The following is a 20,821-nucleotide window of genomic DNA, read 5'->3' as shown; positions in this document are numbered from 1 at the left end:
TTGAATAATTGGTAATTTTGCAGTACAAATAAGCTGAAGACGGCAAAATAAATTGCTGTTGTATATTTGACAATTTTATAATAAATTTTTAGTAATTTTGCAATACACATAAGCTGAAGAACAACAAAATAAATTATAGCTGAAAAATTGGCAATTCTACGTAAATTTTCGGAAATTTAACAACACACAAGCTGAAGGACAGCAAAATGAGTTATCATTGGAAAACTGATGATTTACGATACAGTAGAGAAATGAGAAAATACAAAATAAAAAGACTTGAGAGAGAAAAGACGAGTTTCACTTAAATAAAACAGCGGAGCAAAAAAAACCAGCGACAACAAAAGTTAAAATAATATATATTTTCTATCTTTTTTTTTATCTCATGTCTCTACCACCATACAGTAAATTATAGATTATTCAAGGATAATTCATTTTGACGTCATTCAGCCAGTGAGTTGTTAAATTACCAAGAATATACCGTAAAATTACCAATTATTAAACTACACTATCATCCTTTTCTTTGTCCTTCAGCTCATGTTGGAAAAATCCGTAAAATTTTTTTTATATTATTAAAAGTTTAGTTGTTGTTTTTTGTGTGTTTTTGTTCCACTGCTTTATTTAAAATAGACCCCTTTTTTCTCTTTTAAATTTTTGTAAATGGCTGCTCATTTAAAATAAACCCGTTTTTTCTCTCTTACATTTTTTTTTTGCAAATTTTGCGTTATTTCAAATAAATCCGATTTTTCTCTTTTTTTTGTAAATGGAAAAGCAGTGTGGTCTAAGAAATTATTTATTGAGATAAAAAAATGAAATATCCCAATCGATTCCCCATTCAATGTTCTTTCAGATATTATAACCCTCACCGTCGCAATTGTGTCTGAATCCCACCTATAGAGCCAAATAGGGCCAGATTTAACCCTAAGCTATGTACTAAAGTTTGAGTACAAAAGTTTGATTTTGTGGTTTCGTATTATTTTTGTGCTTTTTTTTTCAATATTTGTCTACAATCTGAAACAAAGGCAATTTTCATATATAAGCAAACTTTTAAATATGGCATGGGCCTATATCTGGCCCCATTAGGGGAGGGGGGGCTGATGTAATTATTTTTGGAAAGAGTATTGAATGGTGAATCAAATATGTATACTCTTGTTTTTCTCTTTAATTTCTGTTTAATTATACCGTTTAATTTCTGTTTAATTATGTTTTAATTTCTGTTTAATTATGTTTCTCTTTAATTATACCGCAAATTTACAGACCAATTACATTTTACTAATAGTTATAGCACATAATATATAATAACCATAAACAATATATTAATAAATAATTACATATTATGTTTAAACTATATTTTGATGGTAACCTAATTTGTAGGTTCAGAAGATAAAGCTAAATTGAATTACCGTGTGGGAATGTTATATGTAATAATCATATAATCATATATAATGATTTATATATAATAATATGTAATAACCATATAGGCTACACTATAATAGTATATAATTACATATTATGTTTTAAACTATATTTTGGTGACCGTTTTGGTGAAGTTAAAGCTAAATTAAATTACCGTGTGGAAATTTTGTACTATAGAAGATACAGTCCTAAGGAGGTGTAGCCTTTACGATATTGACTCAAAAAATTTAAGCCACCAAAATTCAGTTTCTTAGGCAATGGTGACATATGTAGAATTTCGGTTCAGCAGTCGAATTTCACGTTCCCAGGAACAAAATTATCTTCATGGGAGCAAAAATTCGGTTCACTTCTATTTCCCTTCATTATTATTATGGTGTATATGATTATTATGTATTATAATTATTAGTAAAATGTAATTGGTCGGTAACAAAATTGTATTTGAAATAAATTAAAGCTACATGATTACGCACTTACATAAATAAACCATTGTGTTTCTATTTTATAAATAATTTCTGAGACCAAACTGGCTAATCATGACTAAACAACAAAAAACCGTAAAGAAGAAAGAAACAAGAGTAAAAACGGTCAGTGAAAAAAACGCAAATAACAATGTAAATATTTCCGTTCTGACCCCCGCTTGACCTTCCATGACCGAATAATAAAAAAAACTATTCCAAGCCTTAAAACAAACACAAAAGCCAAAATAGGACGACCCTCTCTAAGTAACGATGAAAGGGTAACTGAATAAAAACACAATTGTGTTTTTTTTACTTTATCTTTGGATTTTTTATCCGTATTATTTGTTATTATTCTGCACTGAGGGCGGTCAAGCGGAGGTCTTGACCGAAATATTTGCATTATTGCCAACTTTTTCTTCATTGGCTGCATTTATCCTCGTTTCTCTCTTTTTCACGGTTTTTCTATCGTTTGGGCTGATTATTTAATGTTGGCAGTTAAAGCAGCCTTTTTAAAGAAGAAATTTTGAAGGAATTTGAGAAGTTTAGATATGAGTGAGATGTCCCAGCCGAGTTTCCCGTAGGGACAATTTAGCCGTTTTCCTTGACAAAATTACCATTTTCAACCATAGTTTCGAAGTTAAATTTTAACTCCTTAAGCAAGATTCACATGTGCTGAATTTCCCTACTGCAGCCGGATTCCAAATAGCGCAATTAAAAGAAAATGACTCCATTTAGTTTGCTTCAGATTCGGTTCAAAACTGAAAAGCATATATTGAAACATCAACGCTATATGAAGTAAAGTTAAGTGTCATAATTATACACAAGTATAAGTATATTATCGCCTCGCTTTTTCAAGTTAGTAAACAAAATATTTAAAAAAGAAATTTTGAAGAAGTTCCAAGGATTTTGCTTTGCTCCAAACTTACCAGCCGGTTTGAAACTTACTTTCCACATAGAAACATCTAGTTCAATCCACTTTAAGTTAACATCAAAGGCCGTTAAATTAAAACCATAATTCGGCAGAGAAACCCAAGAGAGAGTGGACAGTACAGTATCCCATACAACAGGAGAGGAAAATTGATGAAGAGTTTTGAAAAATTTGAAAATTTTGAAAGTTTCATGCTCGCAAAACAAAAGGATAACAAATATATTCTTTTGCTTCACACACGAGACTGCAATTTATAAATTATGAAGTTAAAGAAAATTATTTCAAATTAAGAAGCATTTAGTTCAATTCCTGTTTAGATAACAAAGAAATACAGCCTAATTAAAAAAAATATGTACTTCACAGCAGTCAACAAAGAAAGATGTTATACAGTGAACTGAACAGTAACCCACAAAACACAGGGGAAAAAAAAACGACACACAAAATTTTTAACTCGCAAAACAAAAGGGCAATTCAGAAGCAAAATCGATTATTTCATAGCAGCATTTCGTAGCTTCATGTACGAGACTACAATTTATTAATTATGAATTTAAATCCAAATTATTCACACTATGCTTTGTTTTGTTAAGCTTAAAAGTAAAATAAATGAAGGTTTAGGTAAAGAGCGGTTCAGGTTTCAAGTCGATTAATATGACACGTGCGTGAATTTGTTTTTCCTTTGAAACGACCTAAATTCTAAAAAAAGCGAAATTAGGCATTTTAAATGACTATTCTAGAGAATTAGGAGAACAAAAGACAGTTATTAAGGAGATTTCTAGATGAAGGAGGGGGGTACCAATTATCGTTGAAAAAAGAATTATATTTGTACTTCAGCATAAAAAACGTGTTCAAAATGTTTTCACATACTTAATCATTTAAAGAGAGATTTCTATATCACTGAGAGGCCTAAATTATAGCCTCAAGATAACCTAAAAAGACATTCCCCCTATAATAATCTCAATATTTCTTCAACTTTTACCTACAAAATCAAGTGCCACAAGTTTTCGATTTTTGTTAAATATATTTTATCACACCAAATACTCCCTTAATCTCTGACGCTAAACCATCCCTGTCAAACCAAATACCTAAGATAGTGTATACAGGGAATGTTTACTTTTGCTTTTTAACATCATAGAGAGAGTTTTCTAAACGAAGCATGTTTGAAAAACCTAAAGGTGTAGGAAATATCTTCAAGGCTTCTTTACTCCAGGATATCTTTGGATGTTATGTCATTGGGTTTGGGCTGTTACGTAATATGACTTGTTAGAGGCCGTTAGCCATGCGTTAGAAGCATTTTTCTTCAAGCTGTTTTTCAAGATGTTTCAAGACTTTCCAAGACGTTTTTAAAAACATTTTTCTTCAAGACGTTTTTCAAGATGTTTCAAGAAATTTCAAGACATTTTTAACACTTTTTCTTCAAGACATTTTTCAAGACGTTTCAATACATTTCTTTTTAAACATTTTTCTTCAAGACGTTTCCAAACATTTTTAAGACATTTTCTTCAAGATATCGCAAGACATTCCATGACATTTTTTAAAGACTATTTTCTTCTAGACGTTTCAAGACATTTCTAGACGTTTTTAAGACATTTTTCTTCAAGAAGTTTCAAGATTTCTTTAGCTCTTACGTAATAGGGAATGTTTACTTATATTAAGGATGATGCATTCGCACGTTGTTTTTTTTCAGGGCCCGTGGGGGATCCCTGCTTGCAACTGAGGAGGACACACATGTGGGATGTTGTAATGACGATGTACACGTGGGGTGTTACATACTACTTTAAGAGATTTTTTTTCTTTCAATGCCTTTGTTTTCTCAGGGAACATTTATTGCTTATAGATTTTTTTTTGTCCATATTAGGATTCGAAACAAATTCCCCCTCAATGGAATGGAGCGCTAACTAGTGGGATCATGAAAGCCTTTCTAATACCAATACTATGATTCGGCTAGCACGTTCTACATGATAACCTATTGCACGCAAGGAGAATCCCGTGTTCATGCATACTATAATGATTAAATGAATTGCATGTTCCCAAATGCCTGCAATAGTTAACACACGGAGGGGAAAATCAATTATTAGTAATTGCCTATAATTTGAAGTTCACTTGCATAATAAGGAGTGTTTTTAGATTATATTATAATATTATAATGTTTATTAAGGAATGCTTAATATATATCATAATATTGCGGGTTGCTCTTAGCACATTTTTTCAGGTAAATTCAAGACCTAATAAGAGCTCTTTCTGAGAGGTCTTCGTGAAAAAGCGTCGTTTCTACTGCATTATCGTATGCGCCTGCCTGTTACATTCCGTTAATTTAAATCTTGAGACTAAAAAAAAGATCATATTTTGAAAAATGAAACATACAAACGAACAAAACAGAGACAAATTTTAGCATTCGGTTATTTCTGAGAGTTTTAGTGAAAATGCCAAGGTTCATTGAGCCAGGGCAATGCGTATTCACGCCACCGTGTCAATATGTATTTCCAGAGGGGGGAGGTAGTTGTTATTAGAGGTAAATATAAACCACATTTAAGATATTTTGAGCGTTTTTGATGAAAATGTCTCGTTTCTTTGAGTCAAGATTATACATTCCAGATTGACAAGCACATTGTATTTCACTCCCCCTCAGTCAAAAAAATTATTTTAACACCTCTCACCTTAACTTTAAGGTGAAGAACCTGTTAGTTCAAGGAATTCACACCACATGGCAATATGTGGCTGGCCCGTAAAACCCAAGAAAAAGCAGTGAAAGCATAACAAACAAAACAAAACATGACAAAATCTTATAAAGGATAAAATATAAGAAAACGAACCATGAATTAAAGAAAGGCAGGATCTTAGCAAGCATTTCCAGAGAGGAGGCTTGTTATAAGAGGTAAATTTAAACCAAATTAAGATATTTTAAGGGCTTTTAATGAAAATGCCTCGTTTCTTTGAGCCAAGCATATACATTCCCGATTGACAAGCGCACATTTGAATATGTTTCTCTTCAAATTTCACATAATTTCGTTAGAGGTAAATGGAAGCCACACTAAGTTATTTTTGAGAGCTTACAATGAAAATTCCTCGTTTCTTTGACTGAACATTAGATTTCACTCCCTTTCAGTCGAAAAAATTACTCCAAAACCTTCCACCTTAACTTTAAGCTGTAGAACATATTAGTCCAAGCGATTCACACCAACATGGCAATATGTAGCAGCCCCGTAAAACAGAGAAAAAAACAATTAAAAGTCAAAAATGGAAAAACCAAGACGAAAAAAAGCTTATAAGGATAATATATAAGCAAAAGAACCATGAATTAAATAAAGTTGGGGGTCACTTTTAACCTACCCCAGAGAGGAGGGTTGATATTAGAGGAAAATTTACACCAAATTAAGACATTTTTGAGCGATTTTAATTAAAATCTCTCGTTTCTTTGAGTCAAGACTGCATTCTCGGTTGACAAGTCCATGTTTAGATAATAGTTTCTCTTCAAATTTCACATAATCTCGCTAGAGCTAAACTTAAGACATATTATGATATGTTTGAGGACTTTTAATAAAATTACTTGGTTTTTTTGACTGAGTGTTATATTTCACCCCTCCCCCTAAGTCAAAAAATTCTTTTACGACCTCCCAGGTTAAGTTTAACATCTCAAAATGATATTTAAAGCAATTTACACCACCCCACACTATTACTAGCCCTTGGGCACCCTCTAAAACGCCTCATCATTGCTAAGACATTTTCCAGTTATTTTCTGATTGAAAATCATGCATTAAATCCATTTATTCATGTTTCCGCAACCAAACCCTCCGTTATACACCATTTCAATTCACATTACTGTGCCACACTATGATTGGCCCTCTAGCACCCTCTCATCATTCCTAAGACATTTCCCACGTATTTTCTTGTTAAAAATCATGTATTAAATCCATTGGTTCATGTTTCTGTAAACCAACGCATCATTATACACCATCTAAATTGTCACCACCGTGCCACACAATTACTGTCCCTGTGGCACCCTCTAGCACTCCTCATCATTCCTAAGATTTTTTTCCAGGTATTTTCTTGTTATAAATCATGAATTAAATCTATTGGTTCCTGTTTTTCACAAACCAATCCTCCATGATACATCTTGTCAATTAACATCACCATGCCACACCATGACTGGCCCTCTGGCGCACAATGAAAGCCCTTATCACTTCTAAAACATTTTTTAGATTTTTTTAATAAAGTGATAACAAATTCCGCTTCTGTCCGGCTAACTGCTTACGGTGGTTCCAGTTCCGAGTCTGCTGTTTCCCAAACCGGTTCAAGTTCCAGCTCCCGGTCCCTATTCCGATCCCTAGGTTGTATGATTTTGATAATAAAACGTAACGTTTTGATAATGCAGTAGATGACTCTCGATATATCAGACGACAATTTGATAATGAAGAGTAAGGTGTTTGATAAAATCAGACAATATTTGGATAATACCATTATAATTTGTGATAATAACTTGCAAGATTTAGGTAATGCTATAAAGGATTCTCAGAATATCCAACATGACTTTAATTATGCAAGAAAAGATTTTTTAATATTTAACAGAATTTGGTAATATCATACAAGACTTTGATAATATCATATAAGGTTTTGATAATATTTGACAAGATTTTAATAATCCTGACAAAGGATTCTCAGAATATCCAACATGACTTTAATTATGCAATACGAGATTTTTTAAGATTTAACAGAATTTGGTAATATCATACAAGACTTTGATAATATCATATAAGGTTTTGATAATATTTGACAAGATTTTAATAATCCTGATAAAGGATTCTCAGAATATCCAACATGACTTTAATTATGCAAGACGAGATTTTTTAATATTTAACAGAATTTGGTAATATCATACAAGACTTTGATAATATCATATAAGGTTTTGATAATATTTGACAAGATTTTAATAATCCTGATAAAGGATTCTCAGAATATCCAACATGACTTTAATTATGCCAGACGAGATTTTTTAATATTTAACAGAATTTGGTAATATCATACAAGACTTTGATAATATCATATAAGGTTTTGATAATATTTGACAAGATTTTAATAATCCTGATAAAGGATTCTCAGAATATCCAACATGACTTTAATTATGCAAGACGAGATTTTTTAATATTTAACAGAATTTGGTAATATCATACAAGACTTTGATAATATCATATAAGGTTTTGATAATATTTGACAAGATTTTAATAATCCTGATAAAGGATTCTCAGAATATCCAACATGACTTTAATTATGCAATACGAGATTTTTTAATATTTAACAGAATTTGGTAATATCATACAAGACTTTGATAATATCATATAAGGTTTTGATAATATTTGACAAGATTTTAATAATCCTGATAAAGGATTCTCAGAATATCCAACATGACTTTAATTATGCAAGATGAGATTTTTTAATATTTAACAGAATTTGGTAATATCATACAAGACTTTGATAATATCATATAAGGTTTTGATAATATTTGACAAGATTTTAATAATCCTGATAAAGGACTCTCAGAATATCCAACATGACTTTTTTAATAATCGTCATGACAACATGACGAGATTTTTTAATATTTAACAGAATTTGGTAATATCATACAAGACTTTGATAATATCATATAAGGTTTTCATAATATTTGACAAGATTTTAATAATCCTGATAAAGGATTCTCAGAATATCCAACATGACTTTAATTATGCAATACGAGATTTTTTAATATTTAACAGAATTTGGTAATATCATACAAGACTTTGATAATATCATATAAGGTTTTGATAATATTTGACAAGATTTTAATAATCCTGATAAAGGATTCTCAGAATATCCAACATGACTTTAATTATGCAAGATGAGATTTTTTAATATTTAACAGAATTTATATCATACAAGACTTTGATAATATCATATAAGGTTTTGATAATATTTGACAAGATTTTAATAATCCTGATAAAGGACTCTCAGAATATCCAACATGACTTTAATTATGCAAGACGAGATTTTTTAATATTTAACAGAATTTGGTAATATCATACAAGACTTTGATGATATCATATAAGGTTTTGATAATATTTGACAAGATTTTAATAATCCTGATAAAGGATTCTCAGAATATCCAACATGACTTTAATTATGCAAGACGAGATTTTTTAATATTTAACAGAATTTGGTAATATCATACAAGACTTTGATAATATCATATAAGGTTTTGATAATATTTGACAAGATTTTAATAATCCTGATAAAGGATTCTCAGAATATCCAACATGACTTTAATTATGCAAGACGAGATTTTTTAATATTTAACAGAATTTGGTAATATCATACAAGACTTTGATAATATCATATAAGGTTTTGATAATATTTGACAAGATTTTAATAATCCTGATAATGGCAAAGATGATTTTTATAGCAATATGTTAAGCGTCACTAACAGGTAACATGATTTTGATAGCATCAAATAAGATTTGAGTAATAGCAGTCGCGTTTTAATTGAATCTGAAGATATTTCGCTAATGACTTGCGAGATGAAATGATAATATATTGCAAGATTTTGTTAATAAGTTTCATGATTTGATAATACCATGTATGGTTGATATTGTCATAAAGGATTCTCAATAAAACAGTTGAGAATTTGATAATGTTTTGCGAGGTGTCTCACAATATCAGACAAGATTTTTATAGTAGCATACAAGAGTTCGGCAATACTTGGCAAGATTTTGATAATATTGATAACTATAGGCATGACTTGAAAGCACCATGTTAAATTTGGTAATAGTAGACACGATTTAGATAGCATCATTTCAGATTTGACGATATTGGACACAATTTGATATTAACAGAAAAATATTTTTGAGAGTATCAGGAAGAATTTTAATTATACCAAGCATGATTTTGCTAATTACTTCCTAGATTTTGACACTACTATGTCAAGTTTTGATAATATCATGGAGGATTCTCATTATACCATGTAGGGTTTTGGTAATGTAGCAGAAGATATTTGACAATTTAAGGCATGATTTGGATAATATCACAGAAGATTTTGGTGCTTGGTAATATTTTGAAAATAACTTTCTAGATTTAGGTAATTCCGGAAAGGATTGCAACAATATCTCCCAAGACTTTGAAAATGCAAGACAATATTTTGTAATATTTAAAAAAAGATTTGGTATTATCATATAAGACTTGGATAGTATTTGACAGTACCAGACACTATTTGACATTATATCTCACAAGACTTTGAATATACAACACAAGATTTTGCAATATTTAAATATGATTTGATAGTATCAACTAAGACTTGGATACTATTCAATAGTAACAGACACGATTTGACATAATATCTCACGAGATTTTGAAAATACACGACAAGATTTTCTTATATTCAAACATGATTTATTAATTTCATGCAAGACTTTGATAATATCATGTAAGGTTTTGATAATATTTGACAAGATTTTGATATTCTTATCAATAACAGACACGATTTGATCGCACTATGTTAAATTTGGGAAAGGCAGACACAATTTAGATAACATCATGAGAGATTTGACAATATCAGACACGTTTTGATACTACCAGAAAAATATTTTTATTAATATTAGGTAGAATTTTCATAATACCATGCATGATTTTGCTAATAACTTGCAAAATTTGTATAATACTATGTAAACTTTGATAATAACATAGAGGTTTCTCATTATACCATGTGGGATTTTGATAATGCAGCACAAGATATTTGCTAGCTTCAGACCTGATTTTTGATAAACAGTCTGGTATAGCTAATAGGTAATATGATTTTGATAGCATCAGGTTAGATCTGCGTAATAGCAGTCGCGTTTTGATTGTTGCTGAAAATATTTCGATAATAACTTGTGAGACCATGATAATACGAAGTAATATTTTGGTAATAGCTTGCATGATTATGATAGTATCGTCAGTGGTTTTGATAATGCAATAGAAGATTCTTGTCATATAAGGAAAGATTTTGATAGCGTAGCGCAAGATGTTAGATAATATCAGACAGGATTTTGCTAGAACCATTCTAGATTATAATAATGACTTGCTGGATTTAGGTAATCCCTGAAACGATTGTCATAATATCTCACTAGACTTTGAAAATGCAGGAAAAGATTTGGTAATATTTAACACAATTTCGTAACATCTTACAAGACTTATGATATTTGATGGGATGTTGTTAATCTTGATGATATCACACAAGATTTTGATTGCACAATGTTATTTTTCGTTAATAGATAACATGATTTTGATAGCAATCAGGTTAGATATGGGTAATAGCAGTCGCGTTTTGACTGATGGTGAAAATATCTCGTTAATAGCTTGTGAGACTACGATAATACCATGTGAGATTTTGGTAATAACTTGCATGATTCTGACAGCTTTGTATGTGGTTTTGCTAATGCAATAGAAGGTTCTTCTTACATCAGGAGAGATTTTGATAATGCAGTGCAATATTTTTAATAATGTCAGACAAGATTTTTCAAGAACCATAGTAGATTTTGATAATAAGATGCAAAATATTGGTAATGCCCGAAACTTGGTGGAATCAGACCCGTGGAATTGAGGGGGCAGAAGTGGTGGAAACGGAACCAGAATTGGAATCGGGACCGGTGGGAGTGGAATTGGAATCGCCGGATCCGGAGGCTGGAACTAGAAACAGGCTGGGAAACAGCAGCATCGACACTGGACCACCGTAAGTGGTTGGGGACGGGAGCAGAATCGGAGGAAACTGAATTGGTTATCACTTTAATAAAATATCTAAAAATGTCTTAAGAATGATGAGAGGTGCCATCGTGTGCAGGAGGGCCAATCATAGTCTGACACGGTAGTGTGAATTGAAATTTTGTATCATGTAGGGTTGGTTTGCAGAAGACATGAACCAATGGATTTGGTAAATGATTTTTGACGGGAAAGTGTCTTTAAAATGTCTTAGGGACAATGAGGTGTGCTAAAGAGTGCCAGAGGGCCAGTAATAGTGAGGCACAGTGCAGTGAATTAAGATGGTGTATTATGATGGGTTGGCTTGCAGAAACATGAACCAATGGATTTAATGCACGATTTTTAAGAAAAAATATCTGAAAAATGTCTTAGGAATGATGAGAGGGTTCTAGAGGGCCAGTCATAGTGTCGCACAGTGGTGTGAATTGACACGGTGAATCACAGAGGGTTGGGTTGCGAAAACATGAATCAATGTCTTTAATCATTGATTTTTAACTCAAATTTAAAGAAACTATCTGTTAAATGTCACAGGAAAGATGAGGGGTGTTAGAGGTTGCCCGAAGGCTAGTAATAGTGTGGCACATTTCAAGAGGTTAAAGTTAAGTTAGATTAAAAAGTTTCTCGACTAAGAGGGAGTGAAATCTAGCACTCTAAAATATTTTTATTAAAACCCCTCAGAATATCTTGAGGCTTGAATTTACCTCTAACAAGATTATGAGAAATTGTTTTTTCAAATGTGCGCTTGTCAATCGGAAATGTAGTCTTGGCTCAAAGAAACAAGGCATTTCCATTAAAATCCTTCAAAATATCTAAATGCGGTTTAAATATATCTCTAATAACAACTCTCCTCCTCTGCAATTGCTTGCAAGTGTGGTCTAGCCACATAGTGGCACGGTGGCTTTTTCCTTAAAAGCCACTGGCATTTTTCTTAAAACCATTCAGGTATAACCGAATGCAAAAGTATGTCTTTTTTTCGTTTGCATGCTTCATTTTTCAAAATGTGACTTAGTTGGTATCAAGCTTTAAATTAATGGAATGTAACAGGCAGGCACTTTGAAATCTGTCTCTTTTTTGTTCGTTTGCATATTTTATTTTTCAAAATATAATTTTGAAAGGCATTTTCACTATGATCTCTCAGAAATAGCTCTTAATAGGACTTTAATTTACCTGGAAAAAATGCACTAAGAGGAACCCGCAGTATTATCTGATAACATCCTCTAAAATCATATCTGAATATGTAGGTGCACTTCAAATACAGTCAATCTCTAGTAATCGATATTCCGCTCTGCGTGTCAATTATTGCAGGCATACGAGAACATGCAATTCATTAAATCATTCTAGTATGCGCGAACTTTGCGTGAAACAGGTTATAATGTAGAACGTATTAGCCGAATCATAACATTAGAAAGGCTTTCATAGTCCAACTAGTTAGCGCTTCATTTCACTGAGGGGAATCCCTTTCGAATCCTAATGTGGGCAAAAATTTTTTTTATAATAGATGCTCCCCGAAAAAAGTCTTGAAAGAAAAAAAATATTTTTAAGTGTTATGTAATACCCCACATGTACATCCTCATTACATAACAATCCACGCGTGTGCCCTCCTTAATTACAAGCAGGGAACCCCCACGGGCCCTGAAGTCACGTGTAAATACGTCATTCTTAAAATACGTAAACATTCCCTATTACGTAAGGACTAAAAAAATCTTGTAACGTCTTGAAAAAAGTCTTAGAATGTCTTGAAACATCTTGAGAAACGTCTTGAAGAAAATGTCTTTGAAATTTCTTGAAGTGTCTTGAAGAAAAATGTCTTAAAAACGTCTTAGAATGTCTTGAAACGTCTTGAAAAATATCTTGAAGAAAAATGTCTTAATACAACTCCCCCGCTTGACTAACAGACTCAAACAAGTCCTATGATATAACAGTAAAAGCCCTATGACATAAAATCCAAAGAAATTCTGGAATAAAGAAGCCCTGAAGGTTTTTTCCAACACCTTTAGGTTTTGTAAACATGTTTCGTTTATAAAACATTTTCTATGATGTAACAAAGCAAAAGTAAACATTCCTTGTGAGGTGACAGGCACATTCGTCTCTTATAAAATTAATAACACCTGGGTCATGAGGGAACCACCATTCAACTTAAATCAGTAAAGGAAGAAAGGAGTAGCGGCTATGGGTGTCGTGGAAAGCATTATGCTATTACAACTTTTATACTCTTCCTCCCACCCCCCAAAAAATTTTTTTTTAATCTTATATTTAGGGTTAGTTCACCTTGATCACTCCGCTTTTTGAGGTGAGTTTAACTAAGTAACCTTGATTTACATCCAATTTCTTTAAGAAGAAATATTTTTTAGAATAAAATTATTGCTTTGGTGTCAAAAACTAAAAAACACGCAGCTTTTCAATTTGGCTTCTGAATAGCTCAATTACATATAAGATATTTTCAAAGACGGTTAACAGCCCGCTAAATTTCTTAATTACCGATAGGGCTGGTTTTTGGACTCAGTTCATGTGCAATTCCAAGCAGTTCGTTCATTACGTCACCATAAAGGGTATTGTACGAAATTAGTTCGACTAGAAAAATATGCACAAGTTTAGACAAAAACAGCACCAACCGTAAATTCTAAAGCCCCCTAAATATCTGGCGTCCAAAAAGGCAAGTATAAAAGCCTGTTTTCAACAAGGGGACAGGAACTTTACCACTTATGCCACTTTATACAGTGAGGGGTGCAATATCCGTTTATATACGAAGGTGTACAATAGGGTGTATATGGGTATATGAGGGGTAAAATATGAAAGACAATCTTAATTGCTTGTGCAGTGAAACGTGAAACGTATAAGGTAAAACAAACCTTAAATTCTTATACTTAGAATATCTCTTAAATATTTTAGAATATCAAAATATTTTTAATCGTATTTTGTCTGTTTAGGTCATCACCTAACGATATTTGAATTTCTTTTTCATCGTTTACGAATAAACAGGCAAATTGTACGGCTCTAAGTTCTTTTAAAGAAGAGATAGGCGCGGTCTTATCGATAGACGTAGCGAGCATCAATGACAGGTTTAACAATTAAAGGTTTGCATGATTCCATTCCTGACATAGGGGCAAGGTGAACATACTACACAATACATTTTTGATGCTTTTTCAAAACATTTTAATTTTTTAACTCGCAAATGCAGCCCACTCCCGTGATGGTCCAAATGACAGCCCTAATTAATATACTTATATGTTTTTTGGATCTTTCGATGCTTTGTTTTCTTTGCGAACGGGTTCCTTAACTTGTCAAAACCATTAGACCAGTATCTGATTGTAAAAGAATTTCAGTTCCGCTGGATATAAAATACTATTTAAGGCTGTTCAATACCTCAATGGATTAATACTTTAAGGCTCTTCGATACCTTAACGGATCACCCTATCTCGTTCATTACAAGCTTTTTTAGTTTGTGCTTTCAAACTATTAAGAACTGATTAGGCAATCTTGCCATAACTTGTATAGCTTTGATAAGAGATGCAAATAAACGACAGAAAACTAAAGCTTACGCCTATTTTCCTGGAAATCTTAAAAAATTCATTTAACTTCTGCTGTTTTGTACCTGAGATAGACATATAGCCAACGGATTTAATTGAACTTACATCATTAGAAAGCATGAAGTTTTTTTTTTATTGAATGCAGCAAAATTTTCTTTTTTAAGCTCAAAAAATGCAGGTCCCTAAAAATATCTGCTTGGAAAACATTAAAAATCAGCTAAAATGAAGTGTCACTGAATCACTTGACAGATTTGGAAGTTTCCTCTACAGGTGTCTGCGTTGATTGAAATTTTTGCGGACACAGGATACACGTTATTTATACTGTACATTTATTAGACAGCGTTCTGCTTAATAATTAATAAGAGATTATCTCTTATTAATTATTATTAGTATTATTATTAATATAATAATTAACAAGAGATAAGTTTTCTTTGTTTGCAACTAGCCTCTCGTTTAGCTTTTCGAACTGTTGGCACATTAAGATCCCCTATAAATTTGAACCAAAATTAATCCGGAAGCTCCCTGTGATACTTGGAAAATTAACTATTTTTGCCATTTGTTTTTGAGACTGTCAGCCAAAGCTGAGACTCGCAAAATAAAATTTACGGTTATGAACGCTCTTGAAAATGATTTACGAACGACAATTTAAGTAAATATGACAGGATTGATTAAAATAATACATATAATAAAGTCAGAAATTTATTTTGTAAGTGCTCGTTTTTAGCTTTGTACATACGTTTTTAGCGTATGTCCTAGGGCTATATATGGGACCATCAGGGAAAGGGGACATTTGAGATTGAAACGATTATTATACTTCACAGCCCCATAAAAAAGACATCAAGTAGTTATCCTCGCTTTTTCCCGATGTCAGTAAATGAATCGTGCATATATTTACAAAATTATGGTCTGAAAAAGTACGCTTAAAAATAGGATTTTAGAATGATTTAGAAAGGGTTTTTGGATATAGGGCTCTATTGCTTAAACTGCTCTCTGGTCACATTATAAAAGGTTACAAAATTTAACAAAGACTAGGAAGCCATCGCATAAAAAAAATTATTAGCAACAAATTAAAAATAAAAGAAAAAGCGATTATTGACATCATATTCAGATTCCGCTTTTTTGTTGCTTTTTTTTTCGCCGGGCATACCGAGCCTTACAATCAGACGATCAGTTATTTTATTACGACCTCATGGGCTCAGTGGCATATCAAAACTGCTTCTCAATAAATATTCGTCTAGTCGTCTGGTCAAGCTAACATGATTATTTCTTGTTTTTAATTAAACTTATAAAACCACTACCGAGTATGGATTGACTTTCAAGACAATTTTACTGATTTTGACGGTTACATTACTTGATTTACCATTAGCCTTAATTTCTTTTTAAAAATACCTGGCTCGAACTACGATATCTCATAATTACAACGGACATTTGCAAATGAACTACCATTGCAGATAGAGGTATTCAGCTATACCTCATAGCTGAATACAGCTGAAACTGAATGCTATATAGCTGAATACTATATGTGTCAATGACATTTAGTATAGGATACGAAATTTTTTTGGAAAGAAAATAAAGCACGCTGATCAGCTTTTTCATTGATTTTTTTTTTATACTGAACAGCATTGCCAAGCAGCTATTTGAAAAAAAAAAAAAATGGCACAATATCCTCACTTTTCTTAAGTACCTAAGGCGATTACGTCTGACAATTTCACAGACTGGTCTCAAGAAAATAAGTCTTTAAATGAGGCCTGCATATTTTTGGTAATTTTTCTAATTGTAAAATTACATTTATTATGGTAAAATCTAATGGTAAAATGGTAAAATTATTCTATTAGCGTTTTAGGATGGAGCGTTGATAATGAGTCCAAATGATATCAAATGAATCTAAGTAGCGTGGTAGAATATCCTTCGGCAATGCGCCCTTAATATCTCTAAGAAAAGCAGTGGCTAATGTAGCAAAACATTTGCAGACATGCCGACAATCAGTGGCACGCCTCGGCAAGCCGAAACATGGTGAGCATTAAATATTTTGTTTTCGTAGCCCCCTCCCCCCCAAAAATGATCTTCTGAATCCACCCTGTAGTAAATGTACTATCGAACATAATAAAAAAGCTACCTTGTCTAAGCTCTTTATCCCTTCTTAATCTGCTCCTTGGCTTTGAAGAGCCGCTGGAATGATGGACGGAGTTATAGCTATAGTCACCATCATAGGAGCCACCAAAATGAGATCCAATACCTTCTTTGACCTAAAATAAGATTGCACACATGATCTAAATCGATTTGTCACGCGCGTCCAAACGTAGTGGAGGGTACACTCACTCCTTGTCAAATTCTATAAACTCCAAACAGCTTTAATCTACTCGAGGCAGAAACACTGGCGAAGACTTTGTCTCTATTCTCCCTATCTACTTCGTCTACCTTCCGAGAAATAGCAAAACATTTTATTTTCCAAATTTAATTTTTTCGGCTAAGCCCTCTCTTGTTCGTAAAAAGCCGCTGGCCACCACTTTCACTACTAATACTTCTACTATTGACAACTCACAGGCCAGTGGCACATCTCCAAATTAGTTATGAAGGTGTAAACAACTGAAAACTGGAAATGCCATTCTTGAGGTCAGAAAAAATTGACGCTCAATGGTTAAAAATGACGCGAGTCACGTGGGGGGGTGCCTCTTTGTTCAACGCTAGGACAGCGATTGCTTTTACCACATCAAAGCTATTGCTCAAAAATTAACCAGCTTCACCGGCTGAAGAGGTAGAATTACCCAAAAACTACCGAAACAATATAAGCGTAGAATGCACTGTCTGTTGAGTAAAAACAATGAGATTTAAATTAACCAGTTTCACTAGCTGAAGAGCTCCCAATCACCAAAAGAGCACCTAAATATTTGTCATCTTTTTGGCAAATCTTAACCTAAGAAACACAACATATTTTAGTTTTCCACTTGAGCATTGCTTTCATCTTCTTTGCATTATCATGACTACTTTTTATTTTAAATTCAAACAGGGGCGTCAGTTTTAGAAAAGGTAGGGATAGGGGGGGGGGAATATGATAATCAAAATATATGGGGAGGAAATTTTTTATTTCTCTATAAAAAATACAAATACAATATTTTCAATGAAATTACCTAAAAGGCATTATTTCAAAATATATGCGGGAGGGGGGGGGGAAGTTTACGGGGACAATTACCTCTCCTTCCCCACTGACGCCTTTGAGTGCAACACATTCTTCTGTACGTATTTCTTTTTAACCAGAATTCGTGAGCATATTTGAAACTACACATCACAGTTTTATCCGCTTCCCAAAACATTGCATATTTTTTTTGAAATGAATCACTGATTATTCTAACATGATAGGATTGATCCCATATGATATTATTCTAACATGATATTAAATTCCTTCCCCTTTCAACAAAATAAATAAATAAATGAATAAACAAATTAAAAAAAGTTAACGAAGAAATGACATTCACTTAAAAAGTGGGTTTTCAGTAATGTCAGACACAACCGTTATTCTGGAAAAATTATTATTACACTTACAAGTAAAAAAGAAGAAAAACTCATAAAATACTTCTCTAAAACACGAAAAAAAGGTAGAGAAAAGCATTAAAAAAACGAAAAAAACATCATTCCTGAGCAATACAAACAAAAGTGAATATAATCATAAATTTAAATATAGAAAATGTGTTTGAAAAAGCTCATTCATTTCTGCTAAGAATTTCAGGACAAGCTTAAATTCGCACCCTCACAAGTTAAAAAAGAAGAAAAGGTGATAAAATGCTTCTCTGCAACATGTAAAAAAGGTAGTGAAAAGCATCGAAAAAAAAAGTTGAGCATGAAACGAAGGAATGAAAACATTCATTTATAAAATGGGTTTTCAGAAATGACAGACACCGCCTTTATTCTGGAAAAACTATTATTACACTTACAAGTAAAAAAAGAACAAAAACTCATAAAATACTTCTCTATAACACAAAAAAAGGTAGAGATAATTATTAAGAAAAAAAAATCATTTCAGAACAATACAAATAAAATGGTTATAATCATGAATCTAAATATAGAAAACATGCTTGAAAAAGTTCATTCCTTTCTGCTGAAATTTCAGGACAAGCATAAATTTCAGGACAAACATTCATTTATAAAATGGGTTTTCAGAAATGACAGACACCGCCTTTATTCTGGAAAAACTATTATCACACTTACAAGTAAAAAAAGAACAAAAACTCAAAATACTTCTCTATAACACAAAAAAAGGTAGAGATAATTATTAAGAAAAAAAAATCATTTCAGAGCAATACAAATAAAAGTGGTTATAATCATGAATCTAAATATAGAAAACATGCTTGAAAAAGTTCATTCCTTTCTGCTGAAATTTCAGGACAACCATAAATTCACACTCTTTCAAGTTAAAAAAGAAGAAAATGCTTGTTTAAATTACACGAAAAAGGCAGGAAAAAATCATCGCAAAAAAAAAAAACCATCAAGAGCAAAACAAATACGTAAGGATAAATTTGAATATAGAAAATCAGTTTGAAAAAAGTTCATTCCGCGCCTGTTCAAAGCAATAAACCAAAAGAAGTTAAATCGAGGGGCATTACGTAGAAGACTAAGCTATAAAATAAATTAATTTCAAAAGATAGAATAGCACGGTAAAACAGGTTTAATAAAAGCTAATATATATAAATGAATAAATAAATAAATAAATAAATATATAAATTATGTGGTACGAAGTGGTCCCACTTGTGTCCGAAATTGGGGCCGTGCCAAAGAATTAAGAAGGGGAATCCCCCTCCACTGCAGTTGAGATGCAGCCACCAATAGAGACTATCAAACGAAAAACAGAAATAGTTTACCTTGAGAACGAGAATTAGATCAGTCAGTTGGTTTTCGGATGCTCACAAGAGAACAAGCGTTTTTATTTTTATTTTTCGGCTGAGAATAAAGCGATTACAACTCACCATAAAAATCACATGAAGTCTATAGGTTTCATTAAAAAGGGGCGAATATTAAGCGTTGTTTGGTAGGCATACCCCACGCTTCTGTTTCTAAAAGTTTTCTTTTTTTGAGGGAAGGGGGATTAGGGGATTTCAAATTTGGCGGAAGGGGTAGAATGTTTTTTTTAGCACTCAGAAAATGGCCTGAGTCCTTAACTTACGAAAATACAGGGGAAAGTTTTTTTCTGTATCTAGTAGAGTGGGGGGGGGGGGGTTAAATGTATTTTCCAAAGTGTAGGGAAAGCAATTTTGCTTTTTTCGAATTATTTTATTGAAAGATTAAGACATTTTTCAATGAAAAAAAAAATTCTGATTCCAGAGACACCCCCCCCCCCTCCCAACTTTCGCCCCCCTAAAAACCATATACACAAATTTATTTCTTTTTTGGCCTATCATAGGACAAAATCTTTGGTTAGAAAAGATATATTTAGCAGTTAAATACAAAACGTGTACCTAAACAACTGCATCTATAAGTTATTATGTAATTTAAAGTAAGTAACTATTTTTCAGCAAAAATGAGTCGATCTCTTTCAACTATGCTGTTCAGAAAAAAAATTAAATGAGCAGTGGGTAGTTAGAAATATAAATTAATGTTTTTATTTTGGATAGCTGTAAAAACACCAAAATTCAAAAATAGCAGATCAAATAAAAGGTGTGAAAGTGAAATGCTAAGGCTTAAGCTCAATAATTAAGCAATTGAAAGCGAGAGAGTGAAAAAACGAAGAGGAACAAAGAAAGACAGAAAGA

At 32.3% G+C, this 20,821-nt stretch overlaps 1 protein-coding gene across 1 annotated transcript in view; it reads right to left on the bottom strand.

The window, feature by feature from the left end:
- LOC136040798 (rho GTPase-activating protein 190-like) overlaps window positions 1-20,821 on the bottom strand; it is a gene marked incomplete at its 3' end in the record, with an annotated part of 203,100 nt that overhangs the window by 16,181 nt on the left and 166,098 nt on the right. Inside the window, 1 exon segment of the mRNA XM_065725127.1 lies at window positions 17,197-17,326. Within this exon segment, the coding sequence (XP_065581199.1) occupies window positions 17,197-17,326 (130 nt within the window).

Source organism: Artemia franciscana, chromosome 21 (genome assembly GCF_032884065.1).
Source record: "Artemia franciscana chromosome 21, ASM3288406v1, whole genome shotgun sequence".
Taxonomy (NCBI): domain Eukaryota; kingdom Metazoa; phylum Arthropoda; class Branchiopoda; order Anostraca; family Artemiidae; genus Artemia; species Artemia franciscana.
This window is presented reverse-complemented; position numbering and strand designations above follow the sequence as displayed.